General features: G+C 40.6%; 3 protein-coding genes across 4 annotated transcripts; 2 read left to right on the top strand and 1 right to left on the bottom strand.

Annotated features, from left to right (window-relative positions):
* Positions 1-1,599: 1,599 nt before the first annotated feature.
* slc33a1 (solute carrier family 33 member 1) lies at positions 1,600-7,604 on the top strand. 2 transcript variants are annotated; one of them, XM_088300517.1, is made up of 10 exons: positions 1,600-1,844; positions 1,965-1,996; positions 2,515-2,970; positions 3,047-3,200; positions 3,959-4,154; positions 4,230-4,432; positions 4,506-4,690; positions 4,756-4,873; positions 5,320-5,535; positions 5,780-7,604. In XM_088300517.1, exons 3-10 carry the CDS (start codon positions 2,558-2,560, stop codon positions 5,957-5,959), a joined length of 1,665 nt encoding a protein of 554 aa, XP_088156643.1. In that variant the 5' UTR covers positions 1,600-1,844; positions 1,965-1,996; positions 2,515-2,557; the 3' UTR covers positions 5,960-7,604. The 2 variants fall into 2 exon arrangements, with proteins under 2 accessions (XP_088156643.1, XP_088156644.1); XM_088300518.1 differs by lacking the exon at positions 1,965-1,996.
* A 420-nt stretch (positions 7,605-8,024) lies between these two features.
* rps6kb1b (ribosomal protein S6 kinase B1b) lies at positions 8,025-17,512 on the bottom strand. Its single transcript, XM_088300516.1, has 15 exons — positions 17,314-17,512; positions 16,166-16,209; positions 15,963-16,083; positions 15,806-15,874; positions 14,149-14,296; positions 13,287-13,344; positions 13,095-13,195; positions 12,404-12,494; positions 12,198-12,288; positions 12,002-12,109; positions 11,856-11,918; positions 11,496-11,573; positions 10,474-10,581; positions 10,273-10,385; positions 8,025-9,269 (listed from the first exon to the last, which is right to left on the bottom strand). The coding sequence occupies exons 1-15, from the start codon at positions 17,380-17,382 to the stop codon at positions 9,014-9,016; spliced, it is 1,518 nt and encodes a 505-aa protein (XP_088156642.1). The 5' UTR covers positions 17,383-17,512; the 3' UTR covers positions 8,025-9,013.
* A 480-nt stretch (positions 17,513-17,992) lies between these two features.
* On the top strand, positions 17,993-23,098 carry tubd1 (tubulin, delta 1). Its single transcript, XM_088301124.1, has 8 exons — positions 17,993-18,274; positions 18,935-19,082; positions 19,476-19,692; positions 19,764-19,995; positions 20,563-20,727; positions 21,417-21,545; positions 21,644-21,827; positions 21,975-23,098. The coding sequence occupies exons 1-8, from the start codon at positions 18,124-18,126 to the stop codon at positions 22,087-22,089; spliced, it is 1,341 nt and encodes a 446-aa protein (XP_088157250.1). The 5' UTR covers positions 17,993-18,123; the 3' UTR covers positions 22,090-23,098.
* Positions 23,099-23,208: the final 110 nt, after the last annotated feature.

Genomic DNA, 23,208 nt, shown 5'->3' with positions numbered 1-23,208 from the left:
GAATTACAGTGTTGCCATTATGTGAACAGTGATAATACAGCACAGTTTGATGCTTGGGCTGACGTTTGAGCACCGTAGGAGGGTTTATGGTGGGCTCTTGTGAAATATGTCAAGACTTGGCTGAGAACCACAAATGCTGTATAAAATGTACCAGTTTATGATAGCGGCTGGTTGGATTTGAACTCTCGAGCACCGACAAAAAATATTGACTGATACAAATACAACTCATTCCTAAAAATGTTTACAAATGGGAGATTACAGGATGGTGGGAAATGTTTGACTGTTTCATCATCCTAAGCAAGAAAACAATGAGGACAGCCTAGATTTATTATATTTAATTCCCCGCAAAATATCATGCATTCTCACAAAAATCACATTGAAGGCTTAAACAGTACGCATGAAAAAGCACCCCACTGCCCCATAAAAAGTGAAGAAGTGACTGCAAGTAAAAGGCAATAACGACAAAGACACATGCTTATAATCAAGCCTGTCCTCGTCACATGCTGATCTTCAAATTTGCCTGCGACTTGTCACATGCCATCTGTGGTGATAAGCAGCTTCACATGCACTCATGGCAACCACAAGGCAGAGCATGCTGCCAATCATTACCTTCGACTTGAGCATAGTGTCAAGGCTGTAGCATGGCGCCCTTTCGATCGCAGAGACTATTTCTGCTCAGAAATAAACCAATAATGATTTCATACTTGGCAAGGACAATATTCTCAGACTTGTGAAAGAATATAAACAGTCACAAAATCCCTTGAAGTGACTCACAATTTCTTAGGGTCTACAATCTGTCTTTCTTGCAAGATTGTATTTTTCTGGTGTTGTTGTGAGCACTGAGCAGTACGCGTCACTTATATGTGGCTTGAAAGTTGCAGTTAAAATGTTATGTCATTGTATCAATTGTTGAAGTTTCACCTTGGGCCAACACTGTATCTCTAACTTTGATGCAATTGTGTTACATTTGAACCCGCGAAATCAGAACTGTGAGGCAGACATGCGAACCACGTCATCACAAAGCTACCTGATTGCTGCATCTTAGCATGTCGAAATATAAAGAGTTTAGTGTAATTGTCCAAGTTTAACATATTTTCACAGTACTTGTACAATATTTATAATAATAACAATAATAATAATCATCATCGTCATAATAATAATACCTTTTTAAAAAAATTGATTTTAATTAATATCTAATGATATTCATTTAAGTGAAGACACTGAACTTTATTTATTCCTCACAATAATTAGGAAACAGATTTATAACAATATTGAACACTTGTTGAATAATTTTCTTCCCAAATACAAATAAGTGTTGCGAAGATTCACTCGTTGAAATATTAAAAACCTTCAATAATGATTTTAGGGACTTCGCACACTTTTTAGTTGATTTGGTGACGCGTAGTTGTTCGCTTTATTCCAACGAACAATGAACAATTATTCAAGAGCCTGATGAGAGCCGACGTGACGTTCAAAGTGACCCTTTGAGCGTTCGCCTTGAACGTTCCTTCGAACTCTTTGCGCGCTAACCTTTAATGACGTCACAAGCCACTAAACGCCAAGCTCTCTTTTAGCGGCGCACTGGAAGGAACATAAACTGATACCGTGCATGTAAACAGCAACGCCGAGCTTGATTTTACTGCATCTTATTAACAAAGCGTGCTGCACCATCACTACAATTCTCCAATCGGAAAAGGCAGCAACTTAAACGGAACTGTTTATTCGGTTTAGTTTTGACACGTCAACTGTTGTGAATCGGACAAATTTGAACGTTGCGCCTTCCTGGTTCGTCTGACATCCGTGTTGTTAAAATTTCACTGGTGTTGACTTTACCAACGTCTACGGTAGGCTTTTACAAGTGTTTCGCGTGTCACATTCCCCAGCGATCAGCAAAGTAATTTTGAGCGATGATGTGTAATTTGGCTTCTCGTGTGTGCTTTTTTTTCTTCTTTTCTTTGGCTTAGCATGTCTCTAATTCCGCAGTCACCGCATTCAGGTACGCATGCTGTCATATGATTGACATTTCGCCTTTTCTTTCTCACGATTGCCTTTCGTGTGACTCAAATCAAATCAAATCGTGTTTGCAGCCCACCCTTTTTGATTGAAGCGTGTTTGTGATTACTATAATTGATTGTAGATTAGAAATGATAATTTTTTGTTTCGTTTTTGTGTAGATTTATGGCAACATATTAGCTAGTACATTGCTATTTTTATTGGTGATGCAAGGTTAAAAGTGGCGTAGTCATTTTTTTGTTCGGTTGATGTTACATAAAACAGCTACAACGGCAAATTGGAGAAGACAATTTGGCCAGATGTTTTCAATAATCCAAGCGCAGTTCAAAAAAAGGCTTTGTCTAGTCACACAATATACTTTAAATGAGCAAGTGCATACAATTTTAGACCCACCCATATCATCAGCCTTATTTGCCCCAGAGCTAGACAGACTAAGTGGCGTCATTTTCACCTAGTTTTTTTTTTTATGCAAGTCTAGCCATATCTTGATTTTTGTTTCAGTTTTGCTGAGTGCACTGCACCCTTGGACACTCCCGGTGCTACCATGGAACACAGTAATCACAATCTAATTAGACATAAGAACGGGCGGCAGCGAAAGCAGGTAGGCCAACGTGAAAGCCTGGAGGGGAGCGACTGGACACACATGGGCAACGCTGAACAAGAAGCCGAAGGAGAAGTGGACAGCCTTATTGGAGAGTCATACACAGAGGACAAGATGCATCACAGAAACCACCGAGGTATTCGGACCGAGTTGGGAAAAGTGTCGCTTCTTCTCTTCCTTTATGTGCTGCAAGGGATTCCCCTCGGACTGGCTGGCAGCATTCCCTTGATCCTGCAGACTAAGAATGTCAGCTACAAGGGCCAAGCTGTCTTTAGCTTTGTTTTTTGGCCATTTAGTCTCAAGCTTTTATGGGCGCCGCTGGTGGATGCGCTCTACTTCACCAAGTTTGGTAGAAGGTAATAAGAAACCTTGTGTGGATATGTAACATGCACTGTAAGTTGAGCCTCTCTATTTCTGCCCATGTTTGTGTAGAAAATCCTGGCTGGTACCCACGCAATATCTGTTGGGCATCTTTATGCTCTACCTTTCTCTCAGAGTTGACTCTCTGCTGCAGAGTGAGGGAGGCCCTAACGTGATTGCACTGACTGCTGTGTTCTTCATGCTCGCCTTTCTTGCAGCCACGCAGGTAGGCATCCAGATGTGTCATGATGGTCAGGCATATTCAGAATGTATGATTAATGATAGAGACACTGCCATCAAAATATAAAGAATATCTTTTGAGTCATGAAAACAAAGCTGGAAATGAGTAACAATTATACAAATAAACATAGAATGGATTAGTTAGAGAAAGAAAATAAAATAACTTTTTGATTTTGAGAAGTAAGTCTAGTAAATAAAAATTAAATAATGTTCAGAAAAGTCATACTACAAGAACAATTGTAATTTTAAATCATAACATGCAAATACAGAAAAGAAAAAAACCCAATTAATTTTACAATGTCAAAATCACAAGAGCAAATCCAGAATTTCACAAGATTGAGTTCAACATTATAAGCTAACACTTCCATTTCAGTTATGTATTTGAGGAAAAAATTTTGGCTATAAAGAGAGCAATTCTAAAAATAATTTCATTTAAGAAACACAGGATTTAAAAAAAACATGAGGAAAGTAAATGAAATATTAAGTCATAACACTATAACAATGGTTTATGATACACCGCCAAGCACTGCATGAATTGAGAACAAGAACATTAAACGTTAATAAAACAGAATTTTCTAACATGAAGACCAAGTAATTTTATGAGTTGAGAAAAGTAGAATGGAGACAATGTGTTTATTTTCAGTGTGGCCATAGAACTCTTAATGTACAACTACTCCAAGCAAATACATGCTTGGAGATGGAGTATTTATTTATTTTTTAACATTCTACTGTTGTCTTTGTCAGGACATTGCTGTAGATGGCTGGGCGCTAACAATGCTCTCTAGAGAGAATGTAGGATATGCGTCTACATGCAACTCGGTAGGCCAGACTGCTGGTTATTTCCTGGGTAATGTGCTCTTTTTGGCTCTGGAGTCTGCCGACTTCTGCAACAATTACCTTAGAATGGTGCCAAAGGAGACCGGAATTGTCACCTTGGCAGGTAAGTTGGTTACAGAATCCTTGAATGCCACACAGCTGTCATTTTCGACGTGAACTTTTTTTTGTTTGGCCGCAGACTTTTTGTTTTTCTGGGGAGTGGTTTTCTTGATTTTCACCACGCTGGTGGCCATCTTGAAAAGTGAGAACGACAAGAGTAGCAAAGGCAGAGAGAAAGATCCAGAGGAGACGCAGGGTGTTCTCCAAACCTACAAGTTGCTGTTCACTATCATCAAGATGCCACCGGTCTTCACCTTCTGCATGCTGCTTCTCACTGCCAAAGTAAGCACACTTTAAATACATTTCGAGGAATTTGTCACCGCTTAGCCTCGCTACCCTTTTTGGCCGTTTTCAGATCGGCTTTTCTGCAGCCGACGCGGTGACTGGTCTGAAGCTGGTGGAGGCCGGTGTTCCAAAGGCGCAGTTAGCGTTGTTGGCCGTGCCCATGGTGCCTCTGCAGATCCTTCTACCAGTAGTCATCAGTAAATACACAGCAGGACCCAGACCATTGGATGTCTTCTGGAAGGCCTTCCCCTTCAGGTTTTAACAACCACACCAAGGCGCAGCGTTGTGTGTGCTGCTTGTTAAGTGTTATGTTGTTGCAGGTTAATCATTGGCCTTGAGTTTGCGCTGCTTGTTTTGTGGACGCCAAGTGTGAGACAAGAAGAAGGCTTCCCTTTGTACTACTATGGAGTCTTATTGTTTAGCTATGCAGTGCATCAGGTGAGCTGTTACTTGTATGCGCTTTTCTTCATTTATTTCCATCATAGTTTTCTATTCCACGCCCAGGCCTTCAGTGGGGGACTTGCCCGTACCTGACTGAGACAACTTAAATACCACCACTAATCACATTGCAATTATATAAAGCAGCAATACTATACCCGAGTGCAGTGTCAGTAGTGGCGTAACTTGTTTAACCGAATATTTTTCTCCTTCAGGTCACCCAATTTCCTAAATTTGCCAGCAGATGGCACTGTTATCAGAATATACCCTTTTACTTGTCTTCACATTGTTTTATCATATATGCAACTGCCTTTCAAGTCGTTTACTTGAAATTTTTTTCCATACAGTATTTTTAAATTTTATTCTCATCAAATTGACTTTTATTTTTCTCAAATGAAATGATGCAAAACTATCACGAGGTGTTATCCGAATCATCTTGTCCACAGGTGACTTTGTACAGCATGTACGTCGCCGGCATGGCCTTCCACGCCAAAGTGAGCGACCCACTCATCGGTGGCACCTACATGACGCTGCTGAACACAGTCACTAACCTGGGAGGGAACTGGCCCGCCACTGTTGCGCTTTGGTTGGTGGATCCCCTCACTTGGAAGGAGTGTCAGGGAGCTGTCGGGCAAACTTGTGGCTCACCGGAGGCAGTGGAGGTAAGGGTGTCACCTTCCTAATACTGAACTGCATATTTTGTCATACTGGTCGGACAACTACATAATAACAAGTGACGCTAAACTGCTAATGGGTATTTTGGTGCTACTGGTATGGTCCAAAAGACTGAAAGTGCAAGCCAACTCGTACGGTTTAATTGTTTATTAGGCACTCTGTCGTTCTGCTAAAGGACTGAATGTGCTAAATGCAGCATCAACAGCACTCAGGGTCACTACTATTTTCCAGCTCTGCGTCAAGGATGGCGGCACCTGTGTCACAACGCTGGACGGCTACTATGTGGAGTCAGTGGTGTGCGTTCTGATTGGCGTTGCCTGGTGGGTGTGGTTAGGGACAAAATTGAAGAGACTGCAGGACTACAATCCAGCGGCGTGGAGATGTCGGAGAGTCGTCAATTTTGATGACTAAACCAGTCCATTTGTTTCGTTTTCAGTTTGCAAACGAACATCTGAATGCTGGATACCTTTAATTTGTTACCTTTTTGCATCAAAGCCTTTTTTTATTCCTTTGCTGGCAGAAACAGCATGACCAAATCAAAGCTGGCTCGGACAGTATCAAGTAATGATCCACTACTTGCTTAGTGGAAGAATGGTCACAAAACCCTTGCAGAAACTATGCAACATACCTGCTGGTTGTTCTTCATTAACTGATAGAACAACTAAATGTTGTACGTGGATTACGTAGTTTTGTTGTGTGCTTTAGAGGGAAATTGTGAAAAATATATACCTTTTTTTTTTTTTGACAATGTCTTTCCGGACTGTAGTGCACCAGTCAAATTATAATTTGTTTTTGTTGAAATGCATTTCACAAGAACACAATGGTCAGTAAAACAGGGACTCTGACCCCAAATCCCTGTTCGCAAATTATGGGTATGCTTGGAAATGAACTCCAAACACACGCTGCTTCACGCTGACGTTGGGAAACTCATAGCCTTGTTAAAATGTCATTTTGGTTTTTCAGACTGTCCCAAGAGAGCGGAGCCACACACACTTGAGTGGTGTTAGCTCGTTAGTGAATTTACAAATGCACACCGTGTCGATGGCTTCAAAATTAGTTCCGGTTGGACGAATCATCCACTTCTAAATATCGAAAAACGTTTGCTGCTGCTGCTGTAAATACTAATTGTGGCGTAAGAAAGCCACATGCTTAATTACCGATAGCGGCGCATTCGTTGTCATGACTACTGCTTCCCTATCTCAATCTTGTGCCGTTTTACGAATACTTTTCGGTGCAAAGAATTAAACGATTAGGAAATGGGGATTTTGGGCACCACTACGAGCTCCAATTTGAATAGAAGTGGCCTGATTATAAGTCGCAGGACCAGTCTATGAAAATATGCGTGACTTGTAGTGCGATAAATAACGGTACATTCACTGGAGAGTTAATGAGGTACACAAGCTGTAAGCCTTTTTACTTTACTAGCTCTGTAAACTCCATTTTCACCATCGTTTTTCATTTTCACAACGTTCATGGTCTGTAATTTTACGACCATTGGGAAATTACACCTGCTTTACCGGGATAGAGTTGCGAAGTTTTACTCCTGACACTTTTTTTCTGCTAATTTATATTACACCATATGGGAAGCGCTTTGTTACAGCTTCAGCTGTTGTGAAGTGCAATATATAAATAAAGTATCTTGTAGAAAGCTGCCTGGCAAATATGTTATGACATTGTTATATGGTTGCGGGCCGTTGTGTGAAGCACCCCATCATGCATCCCAAGATGGGGTGCATCCCGCCTTTACTGACCAGTGCAGGTCTCGATTTCATGTTTTGGTTGGTGTATGGACACGTGTTTTCTAATGGAAGTCATATGTGCCTTTTAAACGTTTGAGGACAATGTGTGTGAAAGTTCTGTTGTGGTAACTTGTTTTTTCATAATTCACCTGCTTTATGGTTCTCATACCGGATAAACATGTATTTGTGTCATGCCTAGTCTAAACTGTTTCTGCCAAGAAATACCAACACTTTTGCTTGTTAATGGTAAAATATGACAGCTTTGCCTCAATGGAAAGTTTCCATTACAGATTGAGCCCAAATTTTATGAATTTTGTGAGCCATGAGCCCAAATTTTATGAATTTTGTGAGCCAGTTTTCAACTCGAGTTAATATGAATTCCAAAGTACTGTCGACACGGTGGAATTGGACAGCCATTGTATTTCTGGAATGTTCTGAATTTGTTTCATAGAGACATGATTAATCGATTCAATTTTTTTTTTCATGCCCATCCCACCGCCTGCAAAGTTTGCCAAGCTTTAAATCTATTGAGTGCAAACGGCAAGGTGTCATCCAAAGTCACATTTTGAGGATAAGATATTTTGGTTTTATTTTAAATTGTTTGGTTGGGCTGGTTTATTTGGTCACAAGAAATATTTGCCCTATTGTAATGGGAATAGTTCTTAAACGTTATATTAACGTTACAATCTAGGTATGAAATTATGAAAATATTAAGGGAACAGAGTAGAACAGCTGTGTACATTTCTATCTTGATGTCATGACAATTTATTTGTATTGGAATACATGAGATGTCATTAAATATACTGACTTAAGGCTGTGTGTATGAAGTGCTGTCTCAATTGTCACACACCAAACAAAACTTGTTTTATTATAAGCCCCCTTGCTTGACCAGGAATTTTAAAATGTCCGCCCAAACAAGTGAGCTGTAGATGTAGGTAAAATAATATAGTCCAAATGTTTTTGAGCATTTAAACTGGAAACCTGTATCCAGATCAACTGGTGGCAGCAACAGTGGGATGGCATTTCTTTGGGATTAATGTTCAATGACAATATAGCAATCAGACATCTCCAAGTGGAAGCGGATTCATTCAGTATGGGCCTCCTCGCACATTTATATCGATATACACATTGTTGTATTTAACACATAATGTCCCCCAAAAGTTAAGTCTTTTTCCAAACATAATTGATATGTTTAATTTAGGCTCTTACTCATAATTGATGCATAGCACAACATTAGATGAAAGCTACAGCCGCCAATATATCGCTTTTGAACTATAGACCTAATTCCACCTTTTTTCCATTGCACCCAGAATCACCTGTCTCTGCAACTTCTTCAATGGCATTCACTAAATCAGCACAAAGCACTTGGATGGCTTCTAGAACAGCAGATTGCGCTTCCTGCTAAAAACCTTGCTGCAGCTCCTCCGATCGTCTCTGGTCCTTCTTAGCACCAGCAAAGGACTGTGGTGGGAGGGGGCCAAATGTGAAACCAGAAGCGTCAGAGAAATGTTCTGACGACAAAGCAAGACGGTAACACTGATAAATGAACCGAGGCACGCTGGCATCCCGGCCAACGTTCCACTGCCAGGCTGTGACAGCACATGTAGTGTGTGGATGGGCCAGATTCGATTGATATTGTCTCTAGCATCCATACATTTTTGCTTTGCTTCTTAAAAATGTCAACAAAAGGAAGAGTCAAGAAACAAACTTAAGGAGGTGAGCTGGGTCATAGGTTCATACGTAAATGCTCGGGCCTTTTGGCCACTACGGGGTATGCTTGTTGCTTCATCTGAGCCAGGTTGCCCCCGGCAGGCTGACGAATTGGAAGAGGGGCGGACGCTTCTGAGTTGGTGGTCACATCCATCTGTTCGGGAGTGGAGACTTCCATGGCATGGTCCTGAGGAGACTGGAGGAGAGTCTGCCCTCCGCTGGGGAGCAGGGAACTCCGCGGCCAGCAGTCTCCTCCTGAAAATTTGATTGGGCTGAAAAGATGAAAGGAGAGAGTGACATAAAAAAATGGCATGTTAAGATAATGTACTGTATTTTCATGAATATAAGTCGCACCTAAAAGTCCCATTTTAAAAAAAAAGAAAAGAAAAATGGGACGGGTCACCCAATAATGCCTTGGGTACGGACCAAGTCCCACAGACGTGGAAACCTGTGACTTTCTTGAGCACCCCGCCTGACCAACTGGGAGCATTCACGGTGTGTGATAGCACCCTCTATTGGTAAAGTTTGAGACGACAAAGCGCTGCAGAATTGACGGGGAGAACTAGATTGTGTGGCCACTCCTGTTGGCCACGGTTCGATACAGTTGACAACGTACCAGTATGTACGTGGATAAAAGGGCCGCTGTCCACAATGTCTGTTTTATCATTGTTAATGCAAGCAAGAAACATCACAGGTTAAATGAACCTTTACACAACAGACCCTGAAAAAAACAGTTTGACATTTGATGTTTATTCATAATAAAGTTATTGTATTGAAATAATTTCCCCATGGAACAAAGGACCGATCTGTGTCCCACGTATATTTTTGGCGTACCAAAATTCAAGGGTTCAGTACCAACAATTTAGTCCATGTGTGTAACCTAAGATGTGGAAAAAGTGAAGCACAGAATTATTTTAGAGATGCGATGTATGCCGCAATAACAAAAAAAAAAAAAAATCTTTCAAACATGCTTTGAGTCACGACAATAGGTCGTCGACAACGGTGTGGCGCACAGAGAGTTCAGTTCTCATGAGGAATTTGAGCATCAGCTGTTACATTATTGTCCTCGCATACCATCACAACTACATCAACCCGCTTTGGTGCACATGTACAATCTAATGAGATCCAATATGTATCATAAATTCCATCCTTACAAAGATGACATTCATCTATTTACTTCTATCTATCTGACAGTATGTTTTTTTAAATTATTTATGTATTTATTTATTTAGCCAATATTACTCAGCATTGACAACACTAGATGACAACATATACCTGAGAGGCGTTCTTGGGCTGCCAATGAACCGTCGAGGTGAACGGATTTTTGGCTCAAATGAGAACTTCTCTTTGATATTTTCCAGAACTGAAGGAGCCACATACGTGAACCCCTGCGAAAAAGTATAAGAGACATTGAAGGGAAAGCACAGTGATTGTTTTCTAGACAAGCCACCAAAGAATTCAATGAACAGACATTACCAGGAAAGCTTGATTAGCACTTTCACTAAGCGTCGAGTCATCGGGGCTATCGACTGGCGTCTGACTGGTGAATTTAGAGTCAAACTGACTCACGTCTTCAGCTGATTGCTGCAAAGTCAGAGACGGGACAATCCATCGTTAAAAAAAAAAAAACATTCATAGAAATAGATTGGTATCATGACCCCAAGCTGTCTCTTAATTGTTTTTTTATTTTGTATTTCAAGCCAAAAATGTCATGACCAGCAAGCTTCAGATAAGTCATGGCTTGAAGGGGGGGGGGGAAAGGATACTATAATGCCCTCACACGTGGGCAAGCATAGTCGTTTATGTGCTGTCAGACTTCGAGCCGTTTTTTGAACGGTGCAAACAACTAAACATCCAAATGCAAAACAAAAACACTTGCAAGGAGTTGCAGTAGGCCAAAGCTTGCACCCAGAAGCTCACAAACAGATTAGCCGACGCCAGCTCTGAATGTCACTTACTGGCTACGTCACTTAGCATAATTGCGGTTCACATGAATACTTCAGTATGTTCAGTGATTAGTTAATAAAAAAATTTTGCATTCTTTGCATTGTCATTTATTATGCCTTCATGATCCTTTTTTTTGGGGTGGTGGTGGATTAATGGCATTTCATTGCTATGGTTAAATTTAAATTGAATTACAAGCTTGTTCAGGGAACAAATTGAACTTGTGAGCCAAGGTACCACTCTACCCGGAAATTATGACAGCAATAAAGGGAGAGGATCCTCAGTTTATGACTGTCTCGACATAAGACATTAAAAAGCCACTGACGGCGGGTGGCGTAAGAATGTCATGCGGCACAAGGCGGCTGACTCAGTTACTGCAGAACTTCACATTTTATTCTTTTATATTCATGACCTGGAAGTGCTTTTCATACAAATATAAACTAAAATGGTAATATTTCCAGGTTATTAATGGTGCACAATGCAGTGTGCCTAAAATAAGCCGACATAAAAAAAAAAAGGAATTAGTTGGAAACACACTGTGGGCCCTTACTCACCAAGAAAGGTTTGAAGGGAGGCTCCACTTTACGAGCCAACAAATCTTCCCAATTGATGTGTCGGAAGAAGGGATGTGCCTGTGGGACGTGATGAGCCATTTAAAAAAACATATCAAGCACCTCAAAAAGGTCGGATTGTTTCTGTGTATTTATTGAAATACATTCGAAGAGGGACAAACAATTTCTTCCCCAAAGGAAATAATTTCAATGGAATTAATTTGTTCATTCATTTAGAATCAAGATGTCGCCATTGTAGAACTTTATAACAAATTTTGAACATTATATCGGTCATGTTAATAATAATGTTGAATAGCTATAGCGTTGTTGTTGTACCTCTGGTAATTGAAAACGGATGCTCACCTGCACCTCCGTGGCATCGCCAGCACCAGCCCCCAAACGCGATGAGGCGTTTCTCTTAAGCAACTGCGTGCACAATCCAAGTCGTTAGAAAATCATATCCAGTCACAGCACCTTCACAGAGACACCTTGAGGACAAAAAACGCTACCCGTTTCAGGAGGTCTCTGGCTTCCTGTGTGAGGTAGGGTGGGAGGCTGAGCTTGCACTTCAAGATTTTGTCGATGGTCTTTTTGCGGTTTTCACCAGTGAACGGTGGCTAGAGATGGAAGATGAAAAAGAATTGCTCAACCACTGCAGGATTCAAACTACATTAGGATTTGGAATGGTAGGCAAGGAACACTGACCGCCCCAGTAAGCATGTCATACATCAGAGCACCCAGACTCCACCAGTCTACGGCTCTGTTGTGTCCGCTTCGCATCAATATCTCTGGGGCCCTGTACCAATCACAAGACATGTCGTTATTTTATTACTCAAAAACATGAAAGAATTTGTGTACGATACAGAAGAGCAATTATTCCCATTAGTTTCAAGAGGTGAGGAGGTACTTACATGTATTCAATGGTACCACAGAAAGTGTGGGTGACGGTACCGTCGTGAATCGACTCTTTGCACAGTCCAAAATCTGTTAATTTGACATGGCCTGGAAGGAACACACACACACGTACACCGATGGTTTGATTTCACATTTCATTATTGAAGATCTTTACATTATACAGCAAAACCTCGAGTATTCACACTTTGGCATTCTCAAATTCATTCTATTTTAAACCTATCCTTCAGTGCGCATAGAAAACCTTTAAATTAGTTGTATAGTAGACAATTAAGGAGTAAATGAGAGCAAAGTGAAGAATCTTGAGCTGGCAAAGGGAACAAATGTTATAAATACAGCCATCTATGCAGTTCCACCTGTCTCTCTGTTGTACCATCACTGGTAACAGACGACAGGTCAGCAAGTCTGGCCATGGACCAACAGCCCCTCATGGACTCATTATATAAGTTTGTGCGTCTGCGTCTCCCCAACACCTAGCAAAGTGGTTTCCAAAAGCTGCTCTTTCATCTTTAACTTCAAAGAAGTGCGCATCACCAGTGACAGACCGTTTGAGCGGATCTTAAAACGTTCACTTTTTAAAACCATGGTAAACCGTCAAACTGGTCATCTACCCATGCTTAATTGGATATCAGCCAAACGGTTGGCGTTGCAGTTTGGTCACCTAACCTATATGTTCAAGCTGTCACACACCTTGATTGTTTAGCATGATGTTCTCAGGCTTTAGGTCCCTGTAGATGATGCCCTTCTGATGCAGGTGACCCAGAGCCATGGAGATCTCAGCGAGGTAAAAACTACAAGGGAAGACAATTATCTCATTTAGCACTTCTAATTTAAGCCTGAACTAAATGGCTTATGATCCAAAACACTTTTTTATCTTCTCACCAGGCTGTGTCTTCCATGAAGATGCCCTCCCTCTCCAGCTGCATGAACAGTTCTCCCCCTGGAAAAAAAAAAAACAACAGCATGAGTGAATGCACACCATGCCAGGTTGGTCTGTTTTTGACGCCTCTGCAGACAAAGACAACTTAAAATCTTTTCCCACCACAATACACTATTTTAGTATAAGACAGTACAGTGTATATTTTAAGTGCAAACTTGACATATAAATGTCCCTGAAGTAGTACAATTTATCATCAATGTCCTCATTTGAGTCACAGGTGAGCTGCAACTTATCCCAGCTGACTTTGGGCGAGAGGCGGCATACACCCTGGATTGGTCGCTGGCCAATTGGAGAAATGCCACTGAAGTACGACATGACGTTTGCAAATTTTTGCTAGACATCATATGTAATATATAACACCTAAGTGATACTTCATACAAGGTTACATAAGCGGATTTACATTCATTGCCGTAAAACTAAAGTGTAGGTGTGGCTGGTCAAGAGGCATGAGACTCGTTTGTGTCACATTTACACGGACAGAAAAATCACAGGCAATAGGAACTATCTGCTCATGACACTTTTGTTGTTCAACTTAAAGGAATATGTTTAATGTGTTATAACACTGTAATAACACCAACCAACACATTGTTTTGACACTTCTATGCCAGTTAATTAAAAAATGATATGTGGAATGGAAAAATGCATGGACAGTTCAAGTTTTAGAATTCCCATTAGTCCTAATGGGAAAAGTTCCATCTAAATCCGGACAAATTGCAAGTCGACCACCGCCCTGAAACTGATTGTGTTCTTCTTTTGCTGTGCCACTATCCTATTTGTGTCAGGTGTGCAATTGGTCGCACTGACCGCTCAGGTACTCCAAGATGAGGTACAGCTTCCCGCCTGTCTGAAAGGCGTAGATGAGATCGACAATGAAAGGATGCTTCACCTCCTCCAGGATGTTCCTTTCCGCCTTGGTGTGGGCTGTGTCCTTGGCGTTACGTACAATCATTGCCTGCCACACATCCAACAACAAAACTGTCGTAAAACTTAATAAAGCAGTTTGTTCACTGAACTAGAAGAGAGAGTTGTGTGCTGAGCTCAGTCATTGATCCACCTCCACATAGATTGTGACATTAGTTAATGATTGCTAACATGGCAGATCAAATGTTTATCCCGGGTTTTGCTCCATACTCAAACGGCTACAGGAAACAGCACATATGATGGTATCTCATGAAACAGTGGTAGGGAATCACTAAGCGTGTCCAAAGAGGACCAGAAGCGGGACCAGTTGTAGGACGACGATACTGGCAAGATAAGTCTTGTTTTGGAAAATACTTCCCGCTGTCTCGGAAAGCACATTTATGCAAAAAAATTACACTGGGTAGGAGATATTTTCTTTTAACCACCAGCGCCTTCTCATTGGTGAGTCGTGGCGTTTCTTTGATTGTGTATCAAGCAAAATATCCTGAGGCAGTCCCGTTTACAGTGCCAAGGCTGCAGCACAGCAGCACACGTGGCAAACTTCCAAAATGGCCCAGAAAGGTTAACCCCACAACCGATGGCCTCAAGGACACAAAATGCAGTGGAACCTCACAAATTAAATGTCCTCAATATTATACAATTTGGAATCTAATAGTTTTTGGAGCAAAATATGTTGAGGTCGAAAAGATAAACATTCCAAACTGCCAAAATTCCATAACATCTAACAAGATATCAGGATCTCACTTTAAACCTCAGTTGAAGTGTGTGTATTGTTTTTTCTTTGGCTTGGAATGTTTTAAGAGAGGTAAAGAAATTTTACTGTACTGAATTGCACAGCAAGTTACAGCTTTGCAGTAAGAGTGCAGCATCACAGTACGCACGTCATTCGTTCATCAAAGTTCAGAGGATGTGATTTGTTTCTGGTTTGAGAGTGGGTAACTTTTTTTTTTTAAACTCAGGCGTGACAAATAAATGCACAAAGTTGATTTTTTTTGTTGGCATCTCTAACTGCATCAGAACCTTTTATTTTCACAAGGTGAGCATGTTTAAAAAAAAGAAAAAAAAGAACTCAACATTAATTCTTGTTCACACTACATTCCCTAAATCCATAGCGTAGAACTATCCTTACCGAGTTTTGAAGATCTGTGTTTATTATGCGTTTATTATACTCCTTAGTACTGCATGTGCACCATTTGCATTACAAACCCATTTTTCGCCAAGATTTTAGTGAAAGAGAACCACATGCCAACATACATTAAGAGGACAGATGCTTACAAGCCATGCAAATTGTGTACAGATAAACAGACTTGCTCTTGTATGACAGTTAGGAATATTAGTTATTTTGTCACTTGACCTTGGTAACGCAGTGCCTCCAATGGGAGAAACGATTGCAATATACGAATACACTGGAAGTCAAGCAGCATTCGGAAACTGATTGTGTTCCATTGTATTGACAGAAAGAAACTCCATCAAGGGTATTCAAAACATTGAGCATAATATACATAGAGAGTTATATTTACGAAAGGAGACTAAAACATACCTTTTTTAAGACTTTCATGGCAAATATTTTGCCCGAAGCAGCTCCCATGACTTTTCGAACTTGAAAAACCTGCAAAAAAGACAAAAGTTATTTATGATCTTGTCAAAAGAAGAGTTGAAAATAAAATCTGTAAAGACTTTGTGCCTCTCCAACATACCTTTCCATAACCGCCTTTACCCAGAACTCTTAGCAGTTCAAAACACTCGGGTCTTATATTTTCTGTCCCTTGATTGACATTGTCTTCTGATATCTCTATCTTCTCACAACCTTCCATGTTGCTGCAAAGAGACAGCCATTACAGAAAAACATACAGTATTGTGGTCCCGCAATCTCTGGTGACAACCTTGATTCAGTACTTACAATTCAAATCCACTGCACTGGTCCATGATGTCATTGATTTGTGCCTGGAAGAAAAAGCCGATGGCGATGTGAAACATAAACAAAAGGGTAAGTTGTACAATAAACAATGCCTTTCCCCTCTCCATTCATGTATGTCAAGATTGTAATGAGTATTCGTTTTAAATTTCCGATAGTGATTCTGTAAAATATTAAAGCCAGGTTCGGCCGAATTAAAATTTAATGATATAATAGAGACTATACAAACCCAAGAGGTGAGTGTTAAAAGACTTAATGCCAAATGTCTCAGTCAGCGACCGAAACCGTGTAAATCACAATTTGGTAATGTTCATATTCTTTTCACAAATCTATACTGTTGGTCACTCCACATGTAAGGGTGTTATTTTTTTACATTTCGTTTTGACAATTCAAAGTCTGTTTACAGAAGTGTACCTCTTCACATGATACATAAGAGCTGGAAAGGCGCTGCACTATTTCTTGAACATCAATGTGACGCAACATGTTCAGCAATGGTCTAAATATAAACACCCAACAGACTAAAAAAAAAACCACCTTAATCTATAATGTAAGATTAGTTTTAATTCAAATTAAACATTGTTGATGATGGTATTAACTTGGAAATACTAGTAAACCGCTGGGAGAACAGTATGTATTCATTGGGAAAGACAGTACTCTGTACACAACACAAACACGAGTATGCTTGTGCATTTATCCTGCACTATTAGTTAGAACTCCACACAGAGCCACTCTGTCAAAGTACTGCCAACATAAACTGTTGCACACTGAGACACATTTATCACAACTGTCCAGTGGCCAAGTAAGGCTGTGCTTGCACAATTCCAACATGACAACCATGGCATTTAAACGTAAATGCGTCGCAGTTCTACGAGTTGTTGGTATTCGGTCGAATTAACGTAAACCAAGTTGGCAGCTCTAAAATAAGTGCATGTTAAAAGTGGCAAGCATGTTAGCTTGTGCTAACGCTACCAGTGAGGAGGCCTGGGAGCTCTGGCTGCGGGAGAAGGCCTGCGGTGGTTGGCAGGCAAGCAGGCAGGCTAAGCGGCTAATGCCTAGCTTGCTAGCTACTGTGTATCAAGACTTTCTGCTGTGACATGTCGAGCGGCTCCGCTCAGAAGATTCGTTTAAAGTACCTCGTCAGTCTCATCATCGGAGACATTTTGCTCCGGCTGGTCCAAATCAATGTCAAATACTCCGGCCATGGCAGCGCTTCACTCGGTTCGCTCTGTCACAGACCGCAAGAATTACGTCCCCCACCTCATGGACAAACACACACCGCCGCCATGACCGGCTACTACACTGAGCATGCGCAGTGCGGTACAAGACCAAAGGGGCGGTGGGCGGTAACCCAATTTTTTCCCCCTCATTGTCATGAAACAATAAACACTGAGTCAAAAAGTCCTCGACGACTTGTATCATTTGTTTTGAAACGATCTAAACGTGGTGACTACACGTCGGAATTCAAATATTTAGAGTGAATATTAAATGTGCCCCCATGAATAATTAGTGCTGTTGTTTGTAGGCGATTAAAGCTACTCTTACAAGAAGAAAATTGTATATTTTCGAGAATATATATATATATATATATATATATATATATATATATATATATATATATATATATATATAGTGAGAAATAAGTGAGTCAAATCATTACAGAACAAGGTTGTAAGTCTTTTCAACGTGAGTAGAAGAATATCTGAAAAAATTATACTATCAATCAAATATGATTTCTATTTTGGTGACTTGGTAAAGGCCGAATACAAATCATTTAGTTTGAAAGTTCAACAACTCCATACCGGAAATCCGCTGCCATGGCGCCAACGATGAAATTCTTCGACATTGTCGCTTTGAAATCCAGACGTGACCAGCTGTACTTGGTGTCAGTACCTGATCGACTACATGTTAAAGTAGCAGTATCACACGTTCCTTGAATAACAAAAATGTCAGTGGTGACGGTCCAGTTGGGCCAGTGCGGCAACCAAGTGGGTCTGGAGTTATTTGACACCCTCTACAATGACGCTCAGGCAGGCCAGAGGAAAACATATGCAACTGCCAGCTGTGATCGCTTCTTCCACCAAACGGAACATGGAGGTAACATGTCTGACTCCTTTCCCTTTCCGTGTCACTTTATATCGATTTTGACAAAATCTCCCTTGATAGTTTATTGTTCAAAGCAGTGCTATAGATTGACCGTTGTATGTTTGAATAGATGTGTCATAAAAGTGCCAGGACTCATGTCACAAAGGATATAATTTCAAACTTAAAATCCAATTTTCCCATTCAATTCGCATCTGCAAAGCGAATCAGCAGTTGTGAGAAAAAGCAAGAGTTGTGATGTAATGGTTGCTTCACTATGTAAACATGCATGCTCATAATGCCCCAAGCACCTGTTGTTCTTCGCCAAGAAAAATCTCACTGTGCAAAAGCAACCTTCCTACTCAGTGATTTCCCCCCGCCCCCGTTTGCCAAGTTCAATGGTGTCATCAAGAGAACCACTTTTAAAGATATGGGTGACATCAAGATGACCATGACGCCGAAGTTGCGGAGGATCCCAGCAAAATCATTCCAGAAGTGCAGGGAGGGGTGGCAGAGAAGGCTTAGATACGTTAGTTAGACTGCAGGGGGCTTACTTTCAAGGGGATTTTGTCATTGCCGTTTCAAATAAATTGGGCTTGGCAACAGTCCTGGAACCTTTCTGACACACCTTGTTTGTAACTGATTTACACATTTTTTTTAACGTTTTTGATTTAGACCTTGTTGCCAGGGCAGTGATGATTGACATGGAGCCAAAAGTCATCAAACAGAATTACAGCAAGACGGACAAATCTGATAAGTGGAAGTATGATGATGCGTCAAGCTTCAACGAGAGGCAGGGGAGCGGAAACAACTGGGCGAACGGGTGAGTTTTATGATTTATTTAGAAACTGTCTATTAAATGGTACAAATGCACTAGTCAGCCATTCCTTTTTTTTTTTAATTCGAAACAAAATTTAGTTAGCATGTCTGCCTCACAGTTCTGAGATTCAGGGTTTTAATCTCTGCTTTCCTCCCACATTCCTAAAACATGCATGTTAAGTTCATTGAAATGAAGAGACATCAAAATATTAACCTCATGATGAAGAGGAATGTTTAAATATATTTAACTGTTATTTTCAAAATGAACCATGGAATTTTATCACACCTAAAAAATGCATATATTCTCTTAAATATACAAACAGTTTCCCACATTTATATAATTTATGGTATGACATCAACATCAGTGGCATTTGTAAAGTTGAAAACTTGTATCCAGGTTTTGCATCCAGGGCCCTCGTCACAGAGAAGCGGTTGTAGACATCATGCGGCGAGAGGTGGAACGCTGTGACCAACTACGTGGCTTCTTAGCCACGATGAGTGTGGCAGGTGGGACGGGCTCTGGAGTCGGCGCCTATGTCACCCAGTGCCTGCGAGACATCTACCCCAAATCTTTCATTGTCAACCACCTAATCTGGCCGTATGGGACGGGCGAGGTATAAAGACCTTCATCAGCAAGTGTAAGAAATGTGTCGTTAGAAAGGAATAACTGCTGCGGGTCTTTCAGGTGATAGTCCAGAACTACAACTCTGTATTGACATTGGGTCACATCTACCAGCTGTCGGATGGCCTCCTAGTGCATGAGAATGACACGGTGCACAGGATTTGCAGTAAACTGCTCCATATCAAAGACATCTCCATTGCTGATATGAATAAGGTGATAGCTCATCAGATGGGCACCGTCCTTCAGCCTGCCCTCACTGCCGAATCCAATGGAGTCTACAGCACGAATCCTCTGGGTGAGGGGCTTGAATTGTGGATTTTCATTTATTTCATGGATGAATTATGACTTAAAGTACGCCTGCAGTACCGTCGCTTCCATGAGTCTCAAGAAATTTTGGAACCAGGACCAACATTCAGATTTTCCCATTTCCATCCATCTCAGCGGGCTTCCATTTTGTCCTGTACTGCCATCTGCTGTTGACTGAAATTGACATCCCAGTGCACTGTGACTAAATGACGGCCCCGAGATGAATAAAAATGGGTGGAATTTGCTGCTTGCAGTAATTCATACTCCACTAACCCATTTGCAATCAGAATACCATGTTTTGACTTATGTGGGTACGTAGAACATTAATGCAAAGAAAACGTTTTGACTTGACTTCTGCTATTAAGCCATGTATTTGCTTCAGGGGTCCCTATCCGCAAATAGCAAGGAAACGCGATAGTAATTGGAACGAGACACACTAACAAACACTGGAGGATTGTCCACGGTGCTTGTCCTCATTTGCGTTTCTGTTGAACAAGGATAAAAAGCATTTTGGAAATAACCAACACTGACGCTGTCATTTCTGCTTTCCCCTCAGGTGAATTTGTGAGCGCCCTTGCATGCCACCCAGAGTACAAGCTGCTCAGTATGAGTACCGTACCTCAGATGCCAAGTTCCTTCATCAAATTCACCAATTTCAGATGGCCAGCGCTGATGAAACACCTGCGCCAGATGCTCATTTCCAACACCAAGATGGAGGAAGGTAATGGTATGGGCAGAAATGGATTCTATTAACAACACTCAAGGCCAGTAGCCTGTCAACTAAAAAATCCTATCCTATCTGCTAAATACATGAATTGTAATGTTGAAAAAAAAAATCAATGGAATGTTATTATAATTGCAATGCTCAACATGAATAAGGACAACCAAATCTGTTACAAAACCTTGAGTTTCCTTTCAGAATCAATCTTTTCTATGTGCTATAAAACAGTCCCACAAATGTTGCAAAGGAGATTCGGCACTCAAAAATATTTGAATCTTCCTAAAACAAAAACATGAAACACTAGTACGTAGCCAGTCTTGCGAAGATAAACATTCAATTAAAAGATTTAATTTACAGGAATAGATGAGTAATTCATTCTTGAGTTTCCTGAGAAATTAATTTTTCCGAAGGGGGGTATTACTCTGTTTCCTATAATTTTGAAAAAGGAAAAAAGCAAGGCACCGTAGCGCAGTAATTGTCTTGTTTTATTGAATTTCAGTAATTGTCGTTATTGGGGGTGGCATGGTGGCTGACAGATGTCTTGGGTTTGAATGTGGAGTTTGCATGCCACTTCATTTTGGCGCAATGGTGTGTTACTGTTTTTAACATGATGTATAACAATACTTTTGGAATTATTTCTACATTGTAAATGCTTAAAAGTAATATTCTAAGACACCGTATCGTGATAGGTATAGACTGGCAAGTGCGTCCATTGGCTGTCTCAGAGCGGACGAGGAGTCTGACTGGATCCAGCATCAACACTTCCTTGGCCAATCTACTCATACTCAGAGGCAAAGACGTGTTCAGTGCAGAGACAGGTTTGACACATCATAGTTAAACTTGTAAAATAAAAAATGGAATACTAGCAGCTCTCTGTTCAAAAAGTAACATGTGAATGCAATCTCCACTATACTAGGTAACTTTGACGATGCAGCTCTTTACAGCTCATGGCTCCCACCTAAAGACGCTTTCAACATTTGGAAATGCCCAGTGTCGTTTAATAAGTATGAAAAAACGGCTACGTTGGTCAGCAACAGTCAAGCTCTAATCGAACCATTGGACAACATTGTGAGAAAAGCTTGGAGTATGTTTGCTGCAAGGTGAGTTTGCCCAGGAGACTAATTATTCCCACGAGAGTTAGGGAAAATAAAATTGTAGAATATCAAAGCTGAATGAACCATGATGTGGGAATTTATATATCACCATGTCATGTTCATTTTTAAGGAAGTTGGTGTTTGTTTTTTCAGGGCCTACATCCACCAGTACACAAAGTTTGGGATTTCTGAAGAGGATTTCCTTGAAAGCTTTACATTTGCAGAGCAAATCATTTCCAGCTACAGTCAATTGGGCTGTAGTGGATAAAACAGGATGGTAGGTGTCTTTTACCTGGAGGAATACCAACACACAAACAATACATACATGAAAGCTGCAAATTAATTTGAAGACTTATTCCATGACTAATACATTTATTTTTCTTGCTCCAAGCATCTATACAACATACAGGACACTAACATTTTAAAAGGAACAACACTTCACATATTACCGGTACTTATCAATTTATTGTTTCCACACAGTAACAATTTTAGCATTGATTGGCTAAAAACAGGCCATTAATCTTAAGGACAGTACATTCCACGTAACTAAAAGGCAGCTGAGGACCCACAACTTCAGTCAGCTTACAGACCACTGTTGCCACGTGAGACATTAACAGCCAACACCAGTCTGATAAGCTAGCTGAGGAGATGGACATTTGTGGGCCAGATGCACAATGCCAGGCTGAAACAAGAACCATGAAGAATAGGATGCCAACAAGGAACTACCACACACCGATTGCAAATGTAACTTGGGACGCAGCCATCTGTATAGCTGTGACAATAACTTCACTTACCTGGAAGACGATCTTTTCTTCAAGGGACATAACATTTACAGCCTTAGCCCAATAAGCAAATCAATGACTCACACTTGGATACAAGTGTCATTATTGACATGAGTTTTTATATATGATCCAATCCAAGGTCCAATCTAACAGTACAGAATTAGAAATGGGGCTAGTTGCCTTTTAAGTACAGCGTCACTACAAATGATGTCACTTTTTGTTGGATTCAAGTTGACTCCTGGCCATATAGTGTTAGAATAGAAATACATCTACGCATAATGTTCATGATTGAGATCTCCACAATGTGCAAACCATCACCAAACAGATTTTACATTGATATTGCTTTTTCATTTTTTTGGGGCAGGGGAACTGACAAGTCCACAGGAGCAAATCAAATAATGTCTAACAAGTCAAAATTATGAGAATATCCCAACCCTGAAAAGAGAGCATTTGGAAGCAGTTATCCTGGCCACACACTGTACAAACAAATTAAAAGCCACTCATACATTAATGTTACAAAATTAAATAAAAAGTCAAGAACTATTTTTAAGGGAAGTCGAAAAGTTCCCATCTTTGCATAAGGCATCGCGTCTGATAGGCAGTGC

This window comes from Idiotropiscis lumnitzeri, chromosome 7 (genome assembly GCF_059441095.1).
Source record: "Idiotropiscis lumnitzeri isolate Australia: NSW breed Sydney's pygmy pipehorse chromosome 7, RoL_Ilum_1.0, whole genome shotgun sequence".
NCBI classification, from domain to species: domain Eukaryota; kingdom Metazoa; phylum Chordata; class Actinopteri; order Syngnathiformes; family Syngnathidae; genus Idiotropiscis; species Idiotropiscis lumnitzeri.
Note: the sequence above shows the minus strand (reverse complement) of the source record. Positions and strands in the feature narration are given on the sequence as shown.